At 34.9% G+C, this 22,747-nt stretch overlaps 1 protein-coding gene across 2 annotated transcripts in view; it reads left to right on the forward strand.

The window, feature by feature from the left end:
• Nucleotides 1-15,509, forward strand: part of LOC113906564 (cytochrome P450 20A1) — a 44,162-nt gene extending 28,653 nt beyond the window's left edge. For both annotated transcript variants that reach the window (XM_027564886.1, XM_027564896.1), the window contains 5 exons: nt 2,709-2,829; nt 7,140-7,251; nt 8,331-8,395; nt 14,986-15,075; nt 15,250-15,509. In XM_027564886.1, coding sequence (XP_027420687.1) covers nt 2,709-2,829; nt 7,140-7,251; nt 8,331-8,395; nt 14,986-15,075; nt 15,250-15,400 — 539 coding nt within the window. In that variant the 3' untranslated portion in view covers nt 15,401-15,509. The remainder of the gene's footprint in view (nt 1-2,708; nt 2,830-7,139; nt 7,252-8,330; nt 8,396-14,985; nt 15,076-15,249) is intronic.
• The last annotated feature ends 7,238 nt before the right edge of the window (nt 15,510-22,747 follow it).

The following is a 22,747-nucleotide window of genomic DNA, read 5'->3' on the forward strand; positions in this document are numbered from 1 at the left end:
TTCAATCCTGTCTGCTGTTAATAAGATCTACCAGCAGTGAATATAGGCCACAGAAATCATGATTTAAAAGAACTTCTTGGTGAAATTAAAGGTGATTATTATTTAAAATTCTAAAATGGGTGATACATTTCTAAGCTTTCTTACTGGTTTTGAGTTTATCAGACTACCATTTATTTATACAGTTTTTAAGAATGTGTGTATCCATAAACTTGTGTTAACAAAAAATGCTAAAGTATTAAAACACAAGTTGAAAATCTAAAGAATTTATGTTTACTTAAAGGATTTTGTTCATAACTTTTTCTGTTTAAGAAAATTTAAAAAGGATGAGTACAAATGTGAAGTTCCTGTAAGTTTTTCTTCTTTGTATACTTTTTTGGTATCTAGAGATGTCCCAGATTTTATAGATTAAGTGGAATATAGGTAAGCATGTGTCAAAAATAATGTCTTGAACCTTTTAAAAAAATACTTGTTTAAAAAATGTATTACTGTTAAAATATATCTTTGCTGAAGACCTTCAAAAAATCCCTGGTGGTCCAGTGGCTGGACTTCATGCTCCCAATATAAGGGGCCTGGGTTTGATCCCTGGTCGAGGAACTAGATCCCACATGCTGCAGCTAAGACTCAGCAAAGCCAAATAATTAAATAATAATAAATGTTTAAAAATCTGGGAGAATGGCATTGAAACATGTGAAACGTCATGTATGAAACGAGATGCCAGTCCAGGTTCAATGCACGATGCTGGATGCTTGGGGCTGGTGCACTGGGACGACCCAGAGGGATGGTGTGGGGAGGGAGGAGGGAGGAGGGTTCAGGATGGGGAACACATGTATACTAATTAAATAATTTTCTATTAAAGAAAAAAAAAATCTGAATCAGTTGTACTCTGGATATTAAAAATCGATTTTCCAAGGTTGACTTAATATTTTAATATTTTTTGTAGTTTTGGGGGAAAATTTGAGTATTGCTGTTTTTTTGCATGTGGGTTGGTTGTTTTTTAAAGCACCTCTGAAATTTTGAGAGGCAAGATCAGCAGAAAACCTTAATTAAAGTCCCTCCTCTGCGACTTAGTAGCCTGAAGCAAGATACTGACCTCTACATTTTTTTCCTCTTCTAAAATAAGAATGACCTCCAAGGTTTCCAACTGTAAATTGGTGTCTTGATTCAACATTGTAATTAAAGAACATTAAGTGGCTTAAAATCACATTTTAAAGCTATACTCTCTGTCTTTTAATAGAGTTGTACAAAAAAAATAGTGTTTGAGGTTATTTTTAATAGAGTTGTATAAAAAAAACTGAGGTTATTAAACAGTTATATTAATTTTAAATGATAATGTAGTTAGTCAGGGTGTAGAGTGCCTACTGTATTCAAATCCTTGTGCTAAATCTTTCAATGTTATATATTACTATATATTATTAAAAGATTGCATACGTGTACATATATACTGTCTGCATAAGTTTTCACATCACTTGTGAAATAGAAGTTCTGCAGTTCACTCACAAGCCATAGTAAGGAAACATATATAGAAAAAAAGTTAAAGTGAGTTACTCATATGCCTTTTATGAACTCTGGATGTGAATAAATTATCAAAATAATTGAGTACCAGGTAGCTATTGATTTTACTGATAATAATATTAAATGTAGAAAGTGAATTATGTATTTACATTGGATTTGGATAATATGTGACTTTGGCAAATATTTTTAAAAATTAACTTTAAGGCCAATTTAAGCTAGCCCTTTAGCTCAGGCAAGAGATAATAAGTAGAAGTAGAAATTATTAAACACATTTGAAAAAGTACTTGACATAGAAAAGGTAGAGCTGTAGATAGAGTCATGTCAGGCTTAATCTAAGGAAAGAGATGCTGTATGTCTGGATGGTTCCATTTGAACAGTTATAATCCCAGTGGATCTCTAAGGGAAATATAACTGTTTTATATTTATTTTGTAATTAATTTTCTTACCTTTTGATTTCCTCAGTGATTACAATCCATAAGCCATTTTCAGAAAAAGTAAGCCATAAGCCAGTGAACTCCAGTGTTGGCGTTCATCAGAATAATTGTGATATTTGTTAGAAATATAGATACCTTGGACACACCCTAAACCTACTAAGTCAGGATCTGTGGATGGTGGGATTGTGTCATCATACAGTCTCTGACTCCCAGGAGATTTTTGAGAACCACTGTCCTAAGCAATTAATCAGTTTCAGCTCTTGAACCAGTGTATTACAAGTAAAAACTTAGAAACACTGATTTATAGGTAAATCTCCTGCTATTTTTACTTGTGTGAATCATTTCATTAGGGCTCCTGAGGAAACTGACAAGTCAGCTGTTTTATTTTACATGGTCGAGTGAACCAAACAGTCCATCACAGTTGCCAGCATTTAACACTTCCCCAGATGTGAAGTTTATTTATTATCATTACTGTTTTGCTTAAGGTAAAATGCGTCAAGTGCCTTTGACTACTTGCCAATTTTATGAAAGAAATTTTCTAGATTTCACTGTCTTTGAGAATATTCTGTAAATGTTTATGTTCTGTTGAATGAAGCACAAATGTCATGAACAATCTTGTTTTATCTTCTGGTAGCATTTATGTATCTTCTGTATTGGGGGTGGGCTGGAGAAAATACCAAAAAATTGTAAGTTTGTTTTTTATTCAGCACCCAAACTATGAATTCGCTGCTTTCACTGTTATTAATATAAACTTTCACTTAGTGTGCACCTGGGCAGTCTGTTTTTTAACCACCTATGAGGAAATTCAGAAAAAACTATATGAAGAGATTGACCAAGTTTTGGGGAAGGGACCTATCACTTCAGAGAAAATTGAGGAGCTCAGGTAAGAACCTGAGGAAAGGGAGGGGCGGGGAGATCTTTAAAATTTGAATTGGTTTATCTTATTTAAAACTAATGCCAATATGGAGGAAAGCTATGTATTTTTACAGGACTTAAAGTATTTACATATAGATTTTAATAGATGACTTAATTTGCTTTTTAAAATCATAAGGTAGTCTTGGGAAACTTTTACATGGGCCTATATAAAATAGCATCAGTAATGTCTAATAAGTGGAACATTCATACATTGATGGTAGGAATGCAAAATGGTACAGTTCTGTTGTAAAACAATGTGGCAGGATCTTACAAAATTGTACAGTATGACCCAGCAGTTCTCCTAGGCATTTACCGGACAGAAATGAAAACATGTCCACACAGTGACCTGTATGCAAACATTTATTGCAATATTATTCATAATAGCAAAAACCAGGAAGTAGTCCAAATATTCATCAACTGTTGAATAGATAAATTGTGTTATATCCATACAATGGAATAGTACCTAGTAATAAAAAGTAACATAAAATCAATACACAAAACAACATGGATAAATCTTATTATGCTAAGTGAAAAAAATCAAGCACAAAAACAGTCTACAATGTGTTTCATTTAGGTGACATTCTGGAAAAGGCAAAGCTATTGTGATAGAAAGTAGGGCAGTGATAGCTGGGGCCCGAAATGGGGAGGGGATCAACTGCAAAGAGGCATGAGGAAAGTTTTCTAGGGAGAGGGAACTGTTACATATCTTTCTTGTGGTTGTAGTCACACAGTCATATATGATGACTAAAATTCATCAAACTGTACAGGTAAAATAGATAACATTTTTATATGTAAGTAATACCTTAATGTAAAAGATTTTTAAAAATAGCAACTGTGACTTCTTAGGGGGTTGGAAGTCTGAGACTGGGTAGCAAGCAACCTTACTTTGGAGCATCTTTCAACTATAGAAAAGAAGATATGGATACAGCCAGTAGAAAGAACTTGAAACCATGGATTTCACAAGGAGACATTTGTTAGGGATTCTTTAAAATGTTGAAAGCTTTATTGATTACAATTTTAAAAAGTAATACATACTTGTTTTTTGAAGTTTTTATTATGCAGAAATGTATGACATAGAAGGTGAATGTCCTTTGTAAATGAGGACAAGAAAGATAACAACTGTTAACTATCTATATTATTTTTCCAGACATATATATGTATTTAAAACAAAAAATTTAAAAACATTTAAAATACAAAACATGTAACTCTTCCGTAAATTCCATGTTTTCTCTTAATGTGTTGTAGACAGTGTTCTATACGTAGTAACTCCACCACATCTAGTCAGTGAGGAAGTTTTGTTGATTTTATTTTCCAAACAGCATTTAGCTAGAAGTTTAGTTTTAGTTCTTTCCATTGTCCCCCACCCCCACCCATGAGGAACACCACCAACTTGTTTGGGGCATTTCAACAGCCTTGTGTCTTTCTTCCTCCTATGAAAGTGAAAGTGAAACTCTCTCAGTCTTGTCTGACTCTTTGTGACCCCATGGACTACACAGTCATTGGAATTTTCTAGGCCAAAATACTGCAGTGGGTAGCCTTTTGCTTCTCCAGGGGATCTTCCCAACCTAGGGATCAAACCCAGGTCTCCTGCATTGCAGGTGGTTCTTTGCCAGCTGAGCCACGAGGGAAACCCAAGAATACTGGAGTGGGTAGCCTATCCTTTCTCCAGTGGATCTTCCTGATTCAGGAATCGAACTGGGGTCTCAGCATTGCAGGCAAATTCTTTACCAACTGCACTACTCCAGATTGCTCTTGGAGCCAGTGACTGTACACTAATCTCTTCAGGTGCTTTAAAATTATACCTAACCTGAGACTAATCCCAAACCAACAATCTCTGGGCATCAGAAACTTTCAGAAGCTTCTCAGATGATTCTAATGTGTAGTTAAAGTTGAGAATCACTGTGCTAGTCATCTTTCTATATCTGGGGAGTTGTATCTGATCATGCTGCCGCTAAGTTGCTTCAGTTGTGTCCAACTCTGTGCGGCGCCATAGATGGCAGCCCACCAGGCTCCCCTGTCCCTGGGATTCTCCAGGCAAGAACACTGGAATGGGTTGCCATTTCCTTCTCCAATGCATGAAAGTGAAAAGTGAAAGTGAAGTTGCTCAGTCGTGTCAAACTCTTCGAGACCCCATGGACTGCAGCCTACCAGGCTTCTCTGTCCATGGGATTTTCCAGGCAAGAGTACTGGAGTGGGGGTGCCATTGCCTTCTCTGGTATCTGATCATACTCCCCTGTTTAAAATCCTTCAGTGACTTCTGGTTGCCCTTAAGATAAAATTTATACCCACTAACTTGGCTTATGAGGCATTTCAGCTTTACTGAAATTCTTTTGTTTCTTCAAATGTGAAGCACTGTTTTTAATTTTCTGACTTTGGGCTACATTCTCTCTTCCTCTGTCCTCTAGCTGAGTCCAGTTTTTTCTTCAGGTCTCAGGCTAAGTGTTTATTCATCTGCAAAGTCCTTTCTCCAGTTGGGCGCTCCTGCCATGTGTTCCCCAACACCCTGAACTTCCTTTATCATAACAGTTACTGTGCCTTTTTAATTGTTCATCCTTGATGTTCCTCTGTCCTTTCCCCTGCCAGCTAGACTTTGAAATTCTTTGAGGGTTTTGTCTTGTTGACTGTTGTAGCTTAGTATCTGATGCAGTGCTTCTAATGTAGTAGGTACCTAAAAATATTTGTTCAAAGAGGAAAGGATGTTTCCTTTTTTGTTTTTGATGTTTTTAGAAATTATATAAATCAATATTCCTATGTTTACATCTTTGCAAATATTTCCAAATTTTTCTATTAATAAGGTCTGAGAAATGAGATAATTATTTAAGAATGTATGCAGTAGTGTAGTGTTTACAGTTAGGGGCTATGGGGTAACAGATTTGGGTTTGAATCCTGTCAATACCACTTACCTGCTGTGTGATTTTTTTTTTTAATTAATTCATTACTAATTACTTTACAATATTGTGGTGGTTTTTGCTATACGTTGACATGAATCAGCCACGGGTGTACATCCCAAACTCCCCTCCCACCTTCCTCCTCCTCCCATCCCTCTGGGTTGTCTCAGTGCACCAGCTTTGAGTGCCCTCTTTCATCCTGCTGTGTGATCTTAAACAATTGCCTCATTTTTTAAATCTGTAAAATTAAAAACAATAATACCCATGAGTTTTTTATAAGGATTAAATGAAATACTGCATAGAAACTATTTAACAGAACTGGTGCATAGCAAGATTTCAATATATTTTAGCTTTTATTCCTCTTATTGTAATGCAAACTTTATATTTTCATATATATTGCCAAGCTATCCTTCATCAGAGCTTCTCTGGTGGCTCAGATGGTAAAGAATCTGCCCGCAATGCCGGAGACCTGGATTCAATCCCTGGGTTGGGAAGATCTCCTGGAGGAGGGCGTGGCAACCCATTCCAGTATTCCTGCCTGGAGAATCCCCATGGACAGAAAAGCCTGGAAGGCTGGTCCATGGGGTCACAAATAGTCAGACATGACTGAGTGACTAAGCACAGCACAGCATCCTTCAGTAAGGTTGTACCAATTTATCCTTCCCCCAAGTGAATATGAATGTCCATTTTCCTATTTTTTATTAGCATTTTCTGCGACAGTACTCTTGTTCATATTTGCTAATCTGGCAGGTAAAAAATTTGCTTCTTTGGCAGTCTTTCCATTGTTAATGAGGTTGAGTATCATTTATGTTTCCATGACATTTGCAATTTTTTTTCTTTTTTTGTGGATTGCTTTTATATTTTCTGTCCTTATTCCTGTTGGGATGTTTGATCATTTTAATTTGGAATTTTAAAGAGTTTTGATGCATTAAGGATATATTTACAGTAAATAAGTTTTCTACTTGGCTTTTAATTTTACTTAATGATGAGTTCAAGTATTTAGAAATTTTTCCATAGTCATGTTGTTTTTCTTTATGATACCCATCATTGTTTCAATATTTTTTCTAATTTTGAAGTAGAAAAGTCTTATTAAAATTTTTATTAAATCCTTTATTAAAAATAAAGGATGCTTCTGCACACAAATTTTAAAAATATTGTTTTGAGTTTTCTTCTGGTACTTTTAAAGTTGTTTTCATTTGTTTAATTCTTACTCACCTAAACCTAAACTTTATATCCTTCTAGTATACACTGTGTTTTAAGCAAATAAGAATTATGATGACTATTTCATTAGGAAGGTTATTAAAATTGTTGAATGATACTTTAAAATGTATATACATTTCAAATTGATTCTCCCAAAATAAGGATCCTCAAAAAAAATTTTTTTAAACAGGTATTGTCGGCAAGTGCTTTGTGAAACTGTTCGGACTGCCAAACTGACCCCAGTTTCTGCCCGGCTTCAAGATATTGAAGGAAAGATTGACAAATTTATTATTCCTAGGGAGGTAGGAAACATTTGGTATGCTTAACCCATTCAGTTATTCTTTTCAACTCTTTTAGTGTGTATTTTTAAACTTTATTGTTTTAAGTATTATTGGATACTTTCCAATAAATGCTACCTATTGTTAAATAAAAGACAGTTATTTAAAATTACAAAATAATATATGCTTGTTTTAAGGTTCAAACAGCATAAAGACTCCTTTCTCCCTAGGTACTACTATGAATCGTTTAGTGTATATTTTGTAGGTGTTTTCCTGTGTATATGTATTACTCTATGTATATATACATATATATGTATGTATTTTAAAAACCTAATTTATATGTGAAAATATACTGTTTATGTGTTGTTTTTAATTTTCTTCCTTTATTGAGGCAATTAATACAACTGGCACTTACTGTGGATCCAATTCATTATTTTTAATGGATGTATAGTACTGCCTTGTATGAATGGACCATAATTTAAGTGGTCCTCATTGATGAAAATTTAAATTGACATTAATTTTTTTCATTACTACAAATTGCCTCTAAAAGGCAATTTATATTTTGAGCAACAGTGTATGAGAATGCTTTTCCTCTCCATATTCTTTACTGCCTCTGGATTTATGAATCTTTTATGTATTATGTGAATCATATATAAAAAATTATCTCATAATTTTAATTTGCTTCCTCTGATAATTGGAGAAATTGAACAGCTTTTCATACATATACTCACAGTTTGTATTTCTTCTGTGAATTATTTTCTTTCTAGTGAGTTTATATGTCTTTTTGTAGATTATACATATTCTGTCAGTTATATGGCAAATCTTTTTTTTCTGTCTGTTGTTTATCTTTTACTAGTTTTATGGTATGTTTTGTATTTACTGGATGCCGGTTTTAAATTTTCACATAGTGAAGTCTGTTATTCTTTTATGACTTCAGTATTTTGTGACGTGCTTAAGGGATACCTTCTCACTATGAGATCACCAAACTAATGGCCTGTGTTTTCTACTGTTATGTAATATTTTTATAAGTTGGCTTTCTGGGAGTCATTTTGTCTCTGTTAGACTTTTCATAACCAGAGTATCCTTTTTTTTTTTTTTTGCAGACCCTTGTCCTGTATGCCCTTGGAGTGGTGCTTCAGGATCCCGGTACTTGGTCATCTCCGTACAAGTAGGAAATTTCTGTCATTGTCTCTGCAGTTCTTAATTTTTATGTGTTTGCATGTGTTGTGTTCTCCTTCTATGTTTTCAGGAGAAATTCAGTATGTAACAGTAACATAAAAACAGAAAGCCACCACCTTCCCTGTATATCTTCTGCTCAATACTTTTTCTTTCATGAATCTGCTGTCTTCTACTCTTTATTTCTGTTACCGCCTCTGTCCCAAGATCTATTTAATTACTTAATCTCTACATTCATCCTTTAATTTCAGTGGTATTTTGGAGTTCTGTTACTGGTAAATGGGTATTGCATATGCAGTTTCTTGTTTTCATTCTATTGGTCTCAGTTATTAAGCTCTTTGGTTGAATTTAGGAAATAGATGTTGTGCGTATATTGTGTGTGAGAACAGCAAGGGAGGGGAAAGGTGAAGAACAAAGCTGATACTGTTTGCCTCCTCAGTAGGCATCTGGTAAAATCTGCCTTAAAGAAGTAGGTTAAGATCTACTGGCCTGAAAGAAGGTTATATGTTGAGTTGATGAGGGCTAAGACAGCTATGTGACAGGCAGTGGGCAGAGTTGATGGCATGGTTGAAGTAAAAGAAAAACCTACTTCAAGAGTATATGGCTGGGACATTTAAGCATTAAGTAATTTTAGTTTTTCACGTTACAGTTATATTAAAGGGATATCTATTAAGAAATTAAATAACAATACTTCAAACTCTACTAAAAAATTAAGTAAATTTAATATTCCAAGGGGCTTTCATAGCAGAATTAAAGATATACATTTGTAAAATAAAAATGTTATAACTTATAAAAAATTAAAATTTCACATTTCAAAAATTTTTTTAAAATCTCATGTGGAAAAATGCTAAATTTTTGATAAACTTTTAGATGTAATACAAAAAGCATAAGAACTTTGCTAGAACTTTTGACACTATTCCTATCCTCAAAACACTCAGAGAATCAGGGTCACAGATTGAAGATACTGAAAGAAATATGTGCTAAAATATAGAAATCATTTTTAGGAATCAAATGCAGTCAAACTTAGGAAATGTTATTAGTAATGTTGTATGCCAGGGAAAAGCTTTCTTCAGTTGGATACCTCATCATCCATCCCTTGTGGAAACTCCAGAGATTAATTTGTGTCAGTGCCTTGAGATGATCCTTTAGAGACTGCGTCACACTAGCCAAAATGTACATAGGACTGAGGTAGACCCTATAGAGACAATTGATTAATTGCAGTTTAAATATAATTATCACACAGAGGAAGATGGAGAGATTGACTTTTTTCACTAAATTTAATGCTCTTGAGATCAACAAAGGGTATTGCATATTTTTTACGGCTGAGTAGTAGTCTGCATGTGCAGAGTTTGTTCAGCTTCCACCCTCTGACCCACTGAAGGACATTTGGCTTGTTTCTAATATTTTGCTTATATGAATAAAGCTCTTATGAACATTTGTGTACAAGGTTTTGTGTGAACATGGCGTTTCATTTCTTAGGAAAAATGCCAAAGTATGATTGGTTATATGGTTAGTGCATACTTAACTTCACAAGAAACTGTCGGACTATTTTTTATAGATTCTCAGCAGCAGTGTTTGAGAGATTTAGCTTCTCTGTAGCCTCAATAGCATTAACTATTGTTTCTATTTATTTTAGTTCTAATGGGTATGTGGTGATATTTCATTGTGGTTTTTAGAAGTTTTCTTTTCAAGTAACTGACATTACCTTATTCTCCTTATAGAAAACTGTCTAGACATTTATTTATAGAAATAAATGCATTGTTGCTTTTATTGTATTGGCGGTGTCTCAGAGGAAGAAACCCTGACTCAAATTCTGTGATTTAAATTGATAATAATGTAAATGCATCACTGACTCAATGGACATGGGTTTGGGTAGACTCCAGGAGTTGATGATGGCCAGGGAGCCTGGCGTGCTGCGGTTCATGGGGTCGCAAAGAGTCGGACACGACTGAGCAACTGAACTGAACTGAACTGAACTCTAAACCAAATAATGAAATATTATCAACTTAAAAAAAAACAGACTGAAATAGAATTCTCAACTAAAAAGAACTAAGGCAAACATTAAAATCCTTAGTATGGACTGAGACCAAGATGGTGATATAGCAGGTTCGTGAATTTCCTTCCTCACACAGATGCTCTGAATGTAGAGAAATTCCCTCTGAGAAAAATCCAGGAACTAGCTGAGTGACTCCTCCACATTTGGTAAATGAGAAAATACCCGCATTGAAACAGGTGGGAAAGGCTGAGACACATTCTTGCCATAAACTCCACCCCCAGCACAGTGTCATACATCAGGAGGGAACATCCAACTCTCAGCTTCTCTCTGAGGATCCAAGGCTTTGAACCATACATTTTGTGCCCCAGTTTTAAATGCTCCCACCTGAGGGATGGGCTTCTAAAACATCTACTTCAAAAGCCATTTGAGCTTGTGTTCCTGAATCACACAGGACTGTAGCAAAGAAGCAGTTCTTAATGGGAGCATGTTGGGAGCACAAGCATTCACCATGGCTGTCCCCAGAGGGCTCAGCATAGAGGGAACAGGCAAAAAAGCCTATCTCCCAGTCTCTCCCTGAAAGGGGGTTGATTGCGTACTTTACAAGCTGCTGCCTGAAGATCCAGCTTCTTAATGAGCATGCATTTAGAAATACTGGCTGTGATCCGCTCCAGAGCCTGTGGGAGTCAGTGGACACACCCCCAACCTTCTTCTTCTAGTTCACTCCAACCATAAAACCAAGTTGTCAGCATCTCCCTTTCACACACATCGAGTGTCCCAACTTTTATGGCTGCCATCGAGGGAGGGATATGCCCCAAATTTCCCTGCTCTGTTAACTGGCACGTCTTGCATTCATAAGTCCCACAAGATCATAGCAAACAAAGAAGCATATGTTAAGGGGAATGGAGGTACTGGCTGTGTTTAGCCCTCACATTTCAGCACAGGGGGAGCAGCAAAATGCCTATTTCCCAATCCTTCTCTGGAAGGAGTTTGACTACATACCTAGAAAGTTTAGTGTATTTTCAAAATTCTGAAAACCTAGGATTTGGATGGAGAAGGCACTGGCACCCCACTCCAGTACTCTTGCCTGGAAAATCCCAGGGACGGGGGAGCCTGGTGGGCTGCCGTCTATGGGATCGCACAGAGTCAGACACGACTGAAGTGACTTAGCAGCAGCAGTATTTGGGTAATGCTGTCATTTGCTACATATTTTATAATCTTGTGTTGTAAATTGAGTTAAATTCATGATGGAAAATAAAATTGGAATTACCTCTTAACCTGCAAATAAATAAACAAATAAAATAAGTATTATAGAAGTTTTTAAAAAAACCTCAGTACTTGAGATTAGGTTACCTATTCATTTTCATTTATTAATCCTTAAAATTATGAGATATTTAACAAAATAGCTGGATGTCTCTGTGTCTTTTTTGGAGAAATGTCTTTTTGGATCTTCTGCCCATTTTTTTATTGTGTTGTTTGTTTTTTTGATATTGAGCTACATGAGCTATTTGTATCTTTTGGAGATTAATCCCTTGTCAGTCACATCATTTGCTAATATTTTGTCCCATTCTGTGTGTTGTCTTTTCACTTTGTTTATGGTTTTCTTTTCGCTGTGCAAAAAAGTTTTTAGGTTTAGCTAGCTCCTATTTGTTAGTTCTTACTTTTATTTTCATTACTTTAGGAGGTGAACGCAAAATGATATTGTTGTGGTTTATGTTAAGGAGTGTTCGTCTGCCTGTGTTCTCCCGCAAGAGTTTTATGGTATCCGAACTTAAAACATTTATATTTTTAATCCATTCTCAGTTTATTTATGTGTACAGTGTTAGAAAATGTTCTAATTTCATTCTTTTAACTGTAGCTGTCCAGTTTTTGGACACCACTTATTAAGATTGTCTGTTCTCCACTGTATAGTCTTGCCTCCTTTATCGTAGATTAGTTGACCATAGGTGTATGGGTTTATTTCTAGGCTTCCCATTGATCTCTGTCTTCAGGCCAAAATCATACTGTTTTGATCACTGTAGCTTTATAGTACAGAATGAAGTCAGGGAGCCTGATTCCTCCAGCTCTGTTTTTCTTTCTCTATATTGCTTTGGTCATTTGGGGTCTTTTGTGTTTCCATACAAATTTTAAGTTTTTTTGTTTTAGATCAGCAAGAAATGCCATTGATAATTTGATAGGGATTGTGTTGAATCTGTAGATTACCTTGTGTAATATAGTCATTTTGACATTGATTCTTTCAATCCAAGAATATGGTATATCATTCCTTCTGTGTAATCTTCGATTTCTTTCATCAGTGTCTTATAGTTTTTGGAGTATCAGTTTTTCACATCCTTAGGTAGGTTTATTCCCAGGTATTTTATTCTTTTTGATGTGATGGTAAATGAGATTGTTTCCTTAATTTCTCTTTTTCATCTTTAGTTGTTAGTGAATATGGCTTAAAACACATGAAAGATGCTCAGCATTACCAATTATTAGAGAAATGCAGATCAAAACTACAGTGAGGTATCACCTCACACTGGTCAGAATGGCCATCATTAAAAAATCTACAAGCAATAAATACTAGAGAGAGTGTGGAGAAAAAGGAGCCCTCCTACACAGTTGATAGGAATGTAAATTGCTATAGCCACTACGGAAAATAGTGTGGAGGTTTCTTAAGACTCTAAAAATCAAGCTACTATATGATCCATCAATCCCACTCCTGGGCATACATCTGGGGAAAACCATCATTCAAAAAGATACATGGACTCCAGTGTTGATTGGAACACTACAGTAGTCAAGTCATGGCATCAACCTGTGTTCCTCAATAGAGAAATGGTTAAAGAAAATGTGATACATATATACAATGGAATATGTTGTTTAGTCACAAAGTCATATCTTGTTCTTGCAACCCATGAACTGTAGCCCACTAGGCTCCTCTGAATCTTCCCCACCCAGGGATTGAACTTGTGTCTCCTGCATTGGCAGGTGGGTTCTTTACCACTGAGCCACCAGGGAAACCTGCAATTAAATATTACTCAGCCGTAAAAGAGAATGAAATAATCCCGTTTGCAGCAACATGGATGGACCTAGAGATTATCATACTAAGTGAAGTAAGCCAGATACAGAAAGACAAGTATCACATAATATCACTTGTATGTGGACTCTAAAAGAGTGATGCAAATGAACTTATTCACAAAACTGAGACAGACTCACAGACTTATAAAACTTTCAGTTACCAAAGGGGAAAAGTGTGAGAGTGAGGGATAAATTAGGAGATTTGGATTAACATATACACACTACTATATATAAAATAGATAATCAACAAGGACCAACTATATAGCACAGGGAACTCTGCTCAATATAATAACCTATATGGGAAAGAAACCAGAAAAAGAATAGATCTGTGTGTATGTATAACTGAATCATTTTGCTGTTCACTTGAAATAAATGCAACATTGTAAACCAACTATATTCCAATATAAAATAAAAAATTTTTTTTAAGTTGGAAAAATCTAGTTTCATTATCTTTTAACCTGGAAACATAGATATCTTCAAGTAAACACTTAGGGTCCCAATTTTCAAGTTAGTTTACAAAAGGAAAAAGCTGATTATATTTGATATAATCTTTCTATAGACTCTAATGTAAATAGAGTATATTCCAAAAGTAAAAGATAATTTACACTCTTTAAAAAGACTATGAAAGCAAAATTCTCTGTTTTTTTTCTCACAGTAGAGTTTAGATCTTTTAAAAACATTTGTTTTTGAGCGGAATTTTTATGCTCATTGGTGGGTTGATTTATTTTGTTTTAATATATCCACTTCCCCATGACTCTTTACAGAGTAAAACTTTTTTTCTGTACAGTAAAAAATCCTTGGTGATGGTGGTTTAGTCGCTAAGTCGTGTCCGACTCTTGGCGATCCTATGGACTGTAGCCTGCCAGGCTCATCTGTCCACGGGATTCTCCATGCAAGAATACTGGAGTGGGTTGCTATTTCCTTCACCACGGGATCTTCCCAACCCAGGAATTGAACCTGGGTCTCCTGGTTCAGAGGAGACAGATGCATTTACCAACATTTACCAGTCATTGCAGGTAGACAATTTACCAGCATTTCCTTCACTTATTAATAAGTCTGGGTCTCATGTAATATAATTTTGATGTGTATAATTTTAAGTCTGGTGACTTCAATTTTAAGAAATGAAATTTAATTGAAAAGGCAGTGTAAAATGCTTTGCATATTGATTTGATGGTCTCATGCACTCTTAATGTAAATACTCACTGTTATTATGTGTGATTTATCCTTAAATCTCATGTGATTTTGTGTGATTTATCCTTAAATCTCATAAATGATATAAGTGCGTGTTATGCTTTTATTCCCTGATGGTTCTAGAGAAGTGTATTTTGCGCCTATTGTTTAGAAATAATAAAGTAAGCAAAAAGAGACATATATTCAGTAGTTTAGGAACATAAAAGGTCAAAATGAAATATAATATGACAGCAGTTTCTATCTTTACTAGTTTTTAAACTTTATTACATACCTGTGTTCTTATAGTGTAAATATATGCCATGCCAGTGGAGCTCTGTTTGACTGGCCCCAATTCTTCTTTTTAGGTTTGATCCAGAGCGTTTTGATGATGAATCTGTTATGAAAACTTTCTCCTTGCTTGGATTTTCAGGCACACGGGAATGCCCAGAGTTGAGGTGAGATGATAAAGGAAAATGAAAGGAAAGATGTCAGACTTTGTACTTAAAATTTTGATAATCACTGTTGAGGAGAATGAACAATCTGTATAAATTGTATAAATTAACTTTAAAAGTTAAATTGTATAAATAATCGTTAATCTTTGGTAACCATGTCACTCTCTTCCTGACTAGGTTTGCCTATATGGTGACTGCAGTGCTTTTGAGTGTTCTGCTGAGGAGACTGCACCTCCTTTCTGTGGAGGGACAAGTTATTGAAACTAAGTATGAACTGGTGACATCATCCAAAGAGGAAGCTTGGATCACTGTCTCAAAGAGATATTAAAATTGTATGCATTTAACTTTGTTGAAGAAAATGATCATTAAGAAATCTGTATTGAATCCTTTTAGAAACCAAGCATCATTGTGTAAAATAAACACCTATTAATACTTCATCATGTAAATTTGGATTTTTGTATACCAGAATTTCTTGATGCACCATATACACTTATATTCATTGCATCAGTATAGTGATCATTTTAATGGGAGGCCTTCTGCTTTTAACTTTTGTCTTATCACGTTCTATGCCATTATTTTCATTTTCTTAGCCTTGGTTTGATTTCTAAAATTAATATTCTTGAAGATAAATTATTTTGCACAGTAATATTTTCCAAATGTTCATAAAAAATAAAAGTAATATTAACTCCTTTTCATAGTTATGGTAACTTTTCATAGTTATGGTAAATCACCTTAAAGGGGGGGAAAAGGACTTTTCGTGATTTTATTTATTGGATTAATGTTTTTACTTTCCAAGTATAAATTAATTTGTGTTTAATTATTGTTATTAGGTTTGAGTAATTCAGTGAATAATGTACCTGGTATTTGCTATTGTTGTGCATTCCCAGACAACAGTGTTCATTTCATGACTTATACATTGCTCATCATTTTAAACAGTTCTGAATCATTTGGAAAATTATATAGTTGTTTTTGAATGTGTTTTGAAATGTCCCTCCTAAGTAGCAAATCAAGAATGAGGCTCCTCTGTCCATTTTTGCTGAAAATCTTAGTAGCACTATATTATTCCACTAATTCTCATTTGTGGAAAAAGCAATTCCTAAATTTATTTATTATGTTATATCCTAACCATAATGAACTTATGATTAAGAAATGAGAGAACATTAACTAAAAACCAAACCAAATTTTTAAAAAAAGAAAACAAATATGGGTGAAAATATTTGCAATATATATGACAGAAAGGGATAATATCCCATATTACATATAAAAAGCTCATACAAGTTGGCAAGAAAACATGCAGGAGATAAATGGACAAAATAGCTTCTACTGGGAAACAGCTAATAAGCTTTTAGAAAAATGATCAATCTCATTAGTAAGAATTAATAAGCAATACTTCTTTATTGGAGCTTTTTAAAAAATATTTGAAGTATCATTCCAGATTTACATTTTAGTACTGACAAGTTTTATATTTAATACTTTTTTATTGACAGCATTGTATTTTAGTTTTGCTTTTTTTTTCTGGTTATATTGTTCTTGAAGAATTTCTTTTAAATAACATTTTTAAAAATATAACTGTGAAAAAAAAAAAAAGAAAAAATATAACTGTGAAGGAAATATGCCAAGTGCCAATAGAGAGGAAAGGAAGAATAATGATAAATGTTTACAAATGGACTTTTTATTGAGACTGCTGAATTTCCCTTGTAATTTTAAGTTTCAAGAATGTACTCTGGTTAAAGAGTCCTTTTATGCTGTGTTTATGGTTATATAGCTAACATTTCAGACCTAATAATGAGTTTTTAAACATAGAAATTAAGTAATAACTAGATGCAGCCTTTATTTCTGTCAAAAATATTTAATTTATGGAATAATTTAAATTTGGAAACTTTAAGTGAAATGTCCTAGATCTTAGCAAAATGTTGTTTTAATGAAGGCATGTTTTACATTTATTTCCTCTCACCTTCATTTTCTATGGCTTAGTGTATACAGAGCATCTTCCTTTATTATCTAAGTACCTTATTTGACTTTGAAAATGGCAGTGGAAGGTTAGAGGAGGCAGAAGATGTGTAAGCCAAGTGTCATTAAAATCAGGTAAGTGGAATTCTAGTGAGACGAGATCAGCAACAATAGGGGAGCTGAGCCAGAGTCAGGGTGTTGCCATTATTGCCAATAAATGAAAAGAAACAGTGTTTAATAATGATTGGATTTGAGGAAAATAGAGGATAGAAGAATCAGGTACATAAGCATATTTTATCCAGAGTTACATAACTAATTTGCAACATTAAAAATAAGTCATCTTCTATAAGATTTTTAAAAAATACTCTTTATCATGTGTAAAATAAGTTATCCATTCACTGTTGTTCTTGGCCCTTTGACAAGCAACCTAAATTTTAGTAGCCTCAGTATCACTGATGCTTGTAACATGCCTCTGGCCAGACTCAAGTTTTATAGCTTTTTAAAATCTATCTCTTCACTGGTTTTGATCTGCATTCTTTTTGATAGTTCAGAAGTTTATTTTTAAAAACATCAACACAACACATTTCTTACGGCATGAAAGGGCTCTTCCATATTTTGTGCTAATAAAATTCAAAACAGAATTAGTTCTGTGCATGTGTTTGGGAAAAAAGAAAAACACATGTTGTCTGGCCCACAAATGTGCAGTTTTATTTATATATATGTAAATAGATTCTATCTTTATAGATCCAATATCAAAATTTCATTTGTTTCTTTTGTATTAAAATAGTTTGTATTTTAAAGATAAAATGTTCTATTTTTATTAGAAAAATTATATGGGTTATTGTAGAAAAATCTAGGAAATATAGAAGCACAAAAATAGGAAACTCCATCCCCACTATTTGAACTTAACCAGTGTTCAGCTTCTGAGGTTAATCTTTCTACTCTTTTATCCACATATACTTTTCATAGATATACATAAAGTTCTCTCATTTAATGTGTTGTTAACCAATAGTGTTTTCTACAACTGAAACATTACTATTCTCACTCAGAAGTAAATACAGACTTGCCAATTTTTTCTTCCCCTCTTTCTCTTCTCAGGTATTGTTATTCTTTTCAGCTTTAAAAATGGCCTGCCTTCTCCATCCATTCTATCAAAACAGTTATATATTAATAAACTCAAGCTGCTTAAGTCAAAACATAATGTAGGTACTATAGTGAGCACTTAAAAAATGAAATTACTCCGCTAGCCTAAGAAAAAATTTTGATATAAGTAAGTTGAAATTGGGGTGGCATTTTATGTTTTAAAAGGACATTTTAAGAATCTTTGTTGTCGTTTTTGGACTCTGAGGGAAACATTAACATTCTTCTCTGAAGACATCTTGATTTTTTTCTTCAGATCCATAAAAAGTACTGTCGCCTATTATAAAATGTACTTTTTTTTTCACATGTGGTTATGTTGACAGATTGAAAATTGCTTAAAAAAGCATAATTCTACTGAGTGTATAAAAGTGAAGACATGGCCAGTACAATCAAAGAGTCGTTTGGGAGCTGCGAGAAGACAGCTACAAGAGAAATGGACACTATTTCAAGGGTGGATTTTGATAATGTCAATGAGATGATGCTAGTGATCTTGTTTTTCTTCTTTGCCAGTTTCCTAAGTTCCTAAGACCAATGATGAAGGTAGAAGGGGAGTAGTAGCGGGAGGGAGACTGACAACAAAGCTGTTACTATTACTGTAGAAGCCAGAAAACTCGCCCAGCCAGCAGGGCTCCATACAGTGTTGCTTTGAGTGTGGTGAGTGACCTACACTGATAAAAAGGAGTGAGACCGAAACTTGCTGCAAGTAGAACACGGGACTGGAGAAAGCGTTTGTTGCCAACCAGCTTCTTTATATACCCATCTCATTTAGTCCTTAGAACATGACTAGGTGCTGGTGGGACTAACTTGAGGTGGATGAACCTAGAGCCTATTATACAGAGTGAAGTAAGTCAGAAAGAGAAAATAAAATATTGTCTATTAATGCACGCGTATGGAATCTAGAAAGATGTTACTGACGAACCTATGTGTGGGGCAGCAATGAAGACACAGATGTAGAGCACAGACGTGTGGACACAGTGGGGGTGGAGTGGGTGGATGGACTGAGAGAATAGCATGGAAACACATCCATTACCAAATGGAAAACAGACAGCCAGTGGGAACGTCCTGTGTGACAGAGGGAGCTCAACCCAGTGTTGTGTGACAACCCAGAGGGGTGGGATCTGGTGAGAGATGGGAGGTGTGTTCAGGAGGGAGGGGACGTAGCGAGGGGGCTGATACTTGCTGATGATGTATGGCAGAGGCCAACACAATATTGTAAAGCAATTGTCCTCCAATTAAAACAAAAAATAGTTCTTCGTTCTTGCAGGAGAAAAAGAACTGTAAATGAAGATAGCAAATATTAGCTAAGAAACACTGAAAGATCTAAACTTCAGATTATCTTAATATCTTCAGTGGGGTGTAGTGGGGTTTTGTTCTTAAGAGAGAAGCAGTAGTTTCAAATGATATACAGTTTATAAGAGTAATGTAACAGAGGTATTAAAAGAACTCTCAAAACTAATACTGCCAACTCAATTGCCATTTGTACAGCTGTTTTTTTCCTGTTCCCACATAACCTATATTTTTACCCATTGCGGTCAGAACAACATGGTCTACTTTTTGTTTAATACATTTTAAACATTTTCTTTTGTTACTTCATTTTTGTAAGGTCTTGTTTGGGGGGGGTAGACTTTGAAAGTAGAAATTAATTTTATGTTTGATTTATAGAATTTTATGGATAATTGTAAAATTTGAGCTTGAAGCGATTTTATAAAATATCCAGACAATAAACAAAAAGGCAGGAAATGACATTCCTTCTTCCAGTGTGCTTCCCATTCAGGCCGTTTATGGTTTGGTGTCTGTCTTTCTTCAGATTGGAAGCAGATCTTGTTATTGCATGGAAAACATGCCAGGAGTAAATAAATCACAAATAATCCTGTCTGATAGTTTTTTTTAAAAGAAACTTGGTTTTATGTATGTCTAAAATACTTGCAAATTCTTGTTTTAATTTTTAACACTTAATGGTAAAAATGAAACTGTGTTACCCCATCATGGTAACTATCGTGGATAAAGTTGTAAGGTGCCTGTCTCCAAATGGCAATCAGTAAATATTTTTGAAGAAATGAGTGAACTCTTTATTGAGGTTTTCTATGTACATATAGGAAATTATTAAAGTTGCTTAATAGTTGATAAAGAAAACCAAACTACTTCTAATGCTAATAGTACTTTGTGATATGTATTGCTGGAAGTATTTAAGAAGATGTTATATGGACATCTTTCAGTGATGTCTGTATTAAGTGTGAAGATAGATTTATAATCAGCTATAGTTCTACAAAGTATCAACCAGAATAGTTGGTAAGCAAGTAGACCTTTGCTCCTCTATATCTTATCAGATTATCATTAAACTAGAAAATATGTAAGGATCAGAGTTCTTTATTAAGTTAGCAAGAGCATTATTTCCCAAAGTGTCTCACGGTACCCTATCCTATGAGATACTCTAAGAAAAAGTTTCCTTGATCATATTCATTCTCAGATTATGTATGTATGTTCTTTCTCAGACACCTGTAATGCATATTATATTGGAAGAGCTGATAAGTTCTAATGTAAGGAAACCTATTTTAACTTGATGTAACACTAAATGTTCCAAATGTATTTGATGAAGGTACTCTTTTTACAGGTTACGCCTATTATCCTGAAAAACTGGTGTTTCATGGAGATGTAGTGTTCACAGAACAGAACCCTTTTTGTCCAGACTGATCTATGTAGACAAGTAGGAACATCTGTCTTCGCTAGTTCTTTAATCTGTGCATGGTCCAGAAATTCTCCAGGCTAGGAGTGACGTAGTCATTCCAATTCACCTGAATTCCATATTTTCTCACTACCTTACCTCTACTATTTTTCCTTGTTAGAGCCCTTGTACTCTCCTCTCTCCTCATGACTTACATTTCTGTCTGAAGAATGTGAACCATTTAGTCAGGCAACACTTTTTATTGGTCCCTTCCTGTATGCCAGATCTTAAGCCAGATGCTGGGGATATAGCAATGAGCCAAACAGACATGGAACTTACTGTGCTCTCTGTCTTCTGTGCTTCACCCGAGGAGGAAGAACCCCAAAGTCTCATGTGCCAAAGCTTAACTTTCTAGCACTTGAGTTCTCTAGGTACTCGGTTTGGAAGCAACTCAAAGACCCTTCAGGTTAGTGGCTGAAAGCGACAGAAGAAGGAACTTGTAGCTGACTACACGACAAAGAACAGAAGGCTTCCGTTACAAGTACAAGGAGAGAAGAAGCGCAAGGAACTGTTGGGAGTCAAACCATTATTTTTGTTATTTTTAGTTTATGAGCAAGAGAATTAAACTACATATCTTACCAAGGAAAACTGAAAATTGATGATGAATAGGAATACTGGAGATCATTTAGAGTGAGAAGAAACAAAGCTAGGAATTGGTTTGACTAGGTTAAAGAGAGATTTTTGTCCAATTTTGTCCAAATTTCTATGACTTGTTCAATTATACTGCATCACTAAGTGGTTTATCTTTTATGATTTGTTTTTTGTATTGTAAGGTCATCAGCTAATAGATAATTAATTTTTAGAGCTTAAAAGGATATTGTAGAGATTATATGGTAACCTGCTCACAGTTTAAAATTTTCGAGGGAGAAGCCTAGAGCCTCTGGGAGTAGAAGAGTAATATTCTTGGGCTTTCATTTTGGATTTTCTTAAGAGCTTCAGATAGCTTTCTGAAGACAGGTGCTTAAGTCAGTGCTGCGATTATATTCATAGGGATTTTTTTAAGCCTTCAAGGAGGTGTAGATTCAGAAGGAATTGGGGAAAATTTTTTTAATATTCTTGATGCAGAGCCTTTGAGGGAGATGCAAATGTGTTTTGAATGTTAAACTTACTTAGATTTAAAAATACATATCTTCAAGCAAAGTTGCCATGACAACCTTTCTTAATGTGTGTATAAAATTTATGTCTGTCTCTGAGATTTTCATCTTTCCCAATACAGGGTTTAATCACAAGAACTGGGCACTATGGTATATTTCTAGCTAGATGATGACCGGTGAGAATTAATGTAATTTTGGGAAATGCAAATCAAGTATTACAGCAGTTGTGTAGCATGATGATCCCACCAAGGTAAATTTCATCTTGTTCTCTCCGTGATCAGAGATTGATCTGGCTTGAAATCTAAGCTGAAATTCTGGATGCAAATAGAACCATGCATCTGTTCTGAGTTTCTGTTTTTTCGTATTTGGAGGATTTGTAGGAGAGCCCTTGGAGGTGTGGGAAATTTTGTACTAAATCTCTTGGACAACCCCCCAAACTGATCCCGTCTTTTTGGGATCATTAAATCTAATCCATAGTTGATAGCATAGGTTGACTCAGAACCACAAGAGACATCTCTGCAATGGTCAGGCATGTGCACAGAGATACCACAGAGACTCCTGGCCTGAACTCCAATCCAGCAATGCTAGAGAGATACCATTATCAGACCTCTTCACTTCCTTTTACTTCACTTCAGATACCCTTGTCTGTCAGACTCTCTTTTGCATGTCAGGGGCCAGGAGAAGAGTGCTAGGATTTTGGACACCCAAAGTTCCTGTGGTCAGGTATAGGTGTGATAGTTGGACTGTGAAGAAGGCTGAGCGCCGAAGA

The sequence above is a fragment of the Bos indicus x Bos taurus genome, chromosome 2, assembly GCF_003369695.1.
Source record: "Bos indicus x Bos taurus breed Angus x Brahman F1 hybrid chromosome 2, Bos_hybrid_MaternalHap_v2.0, whole genome shotgun sequence".
NCBI lineage: Eukaryota > Metazoa > Chordata > Mammalia > Artiodactyla > Bovidae > Bos > Bos indicus x Bos taurus.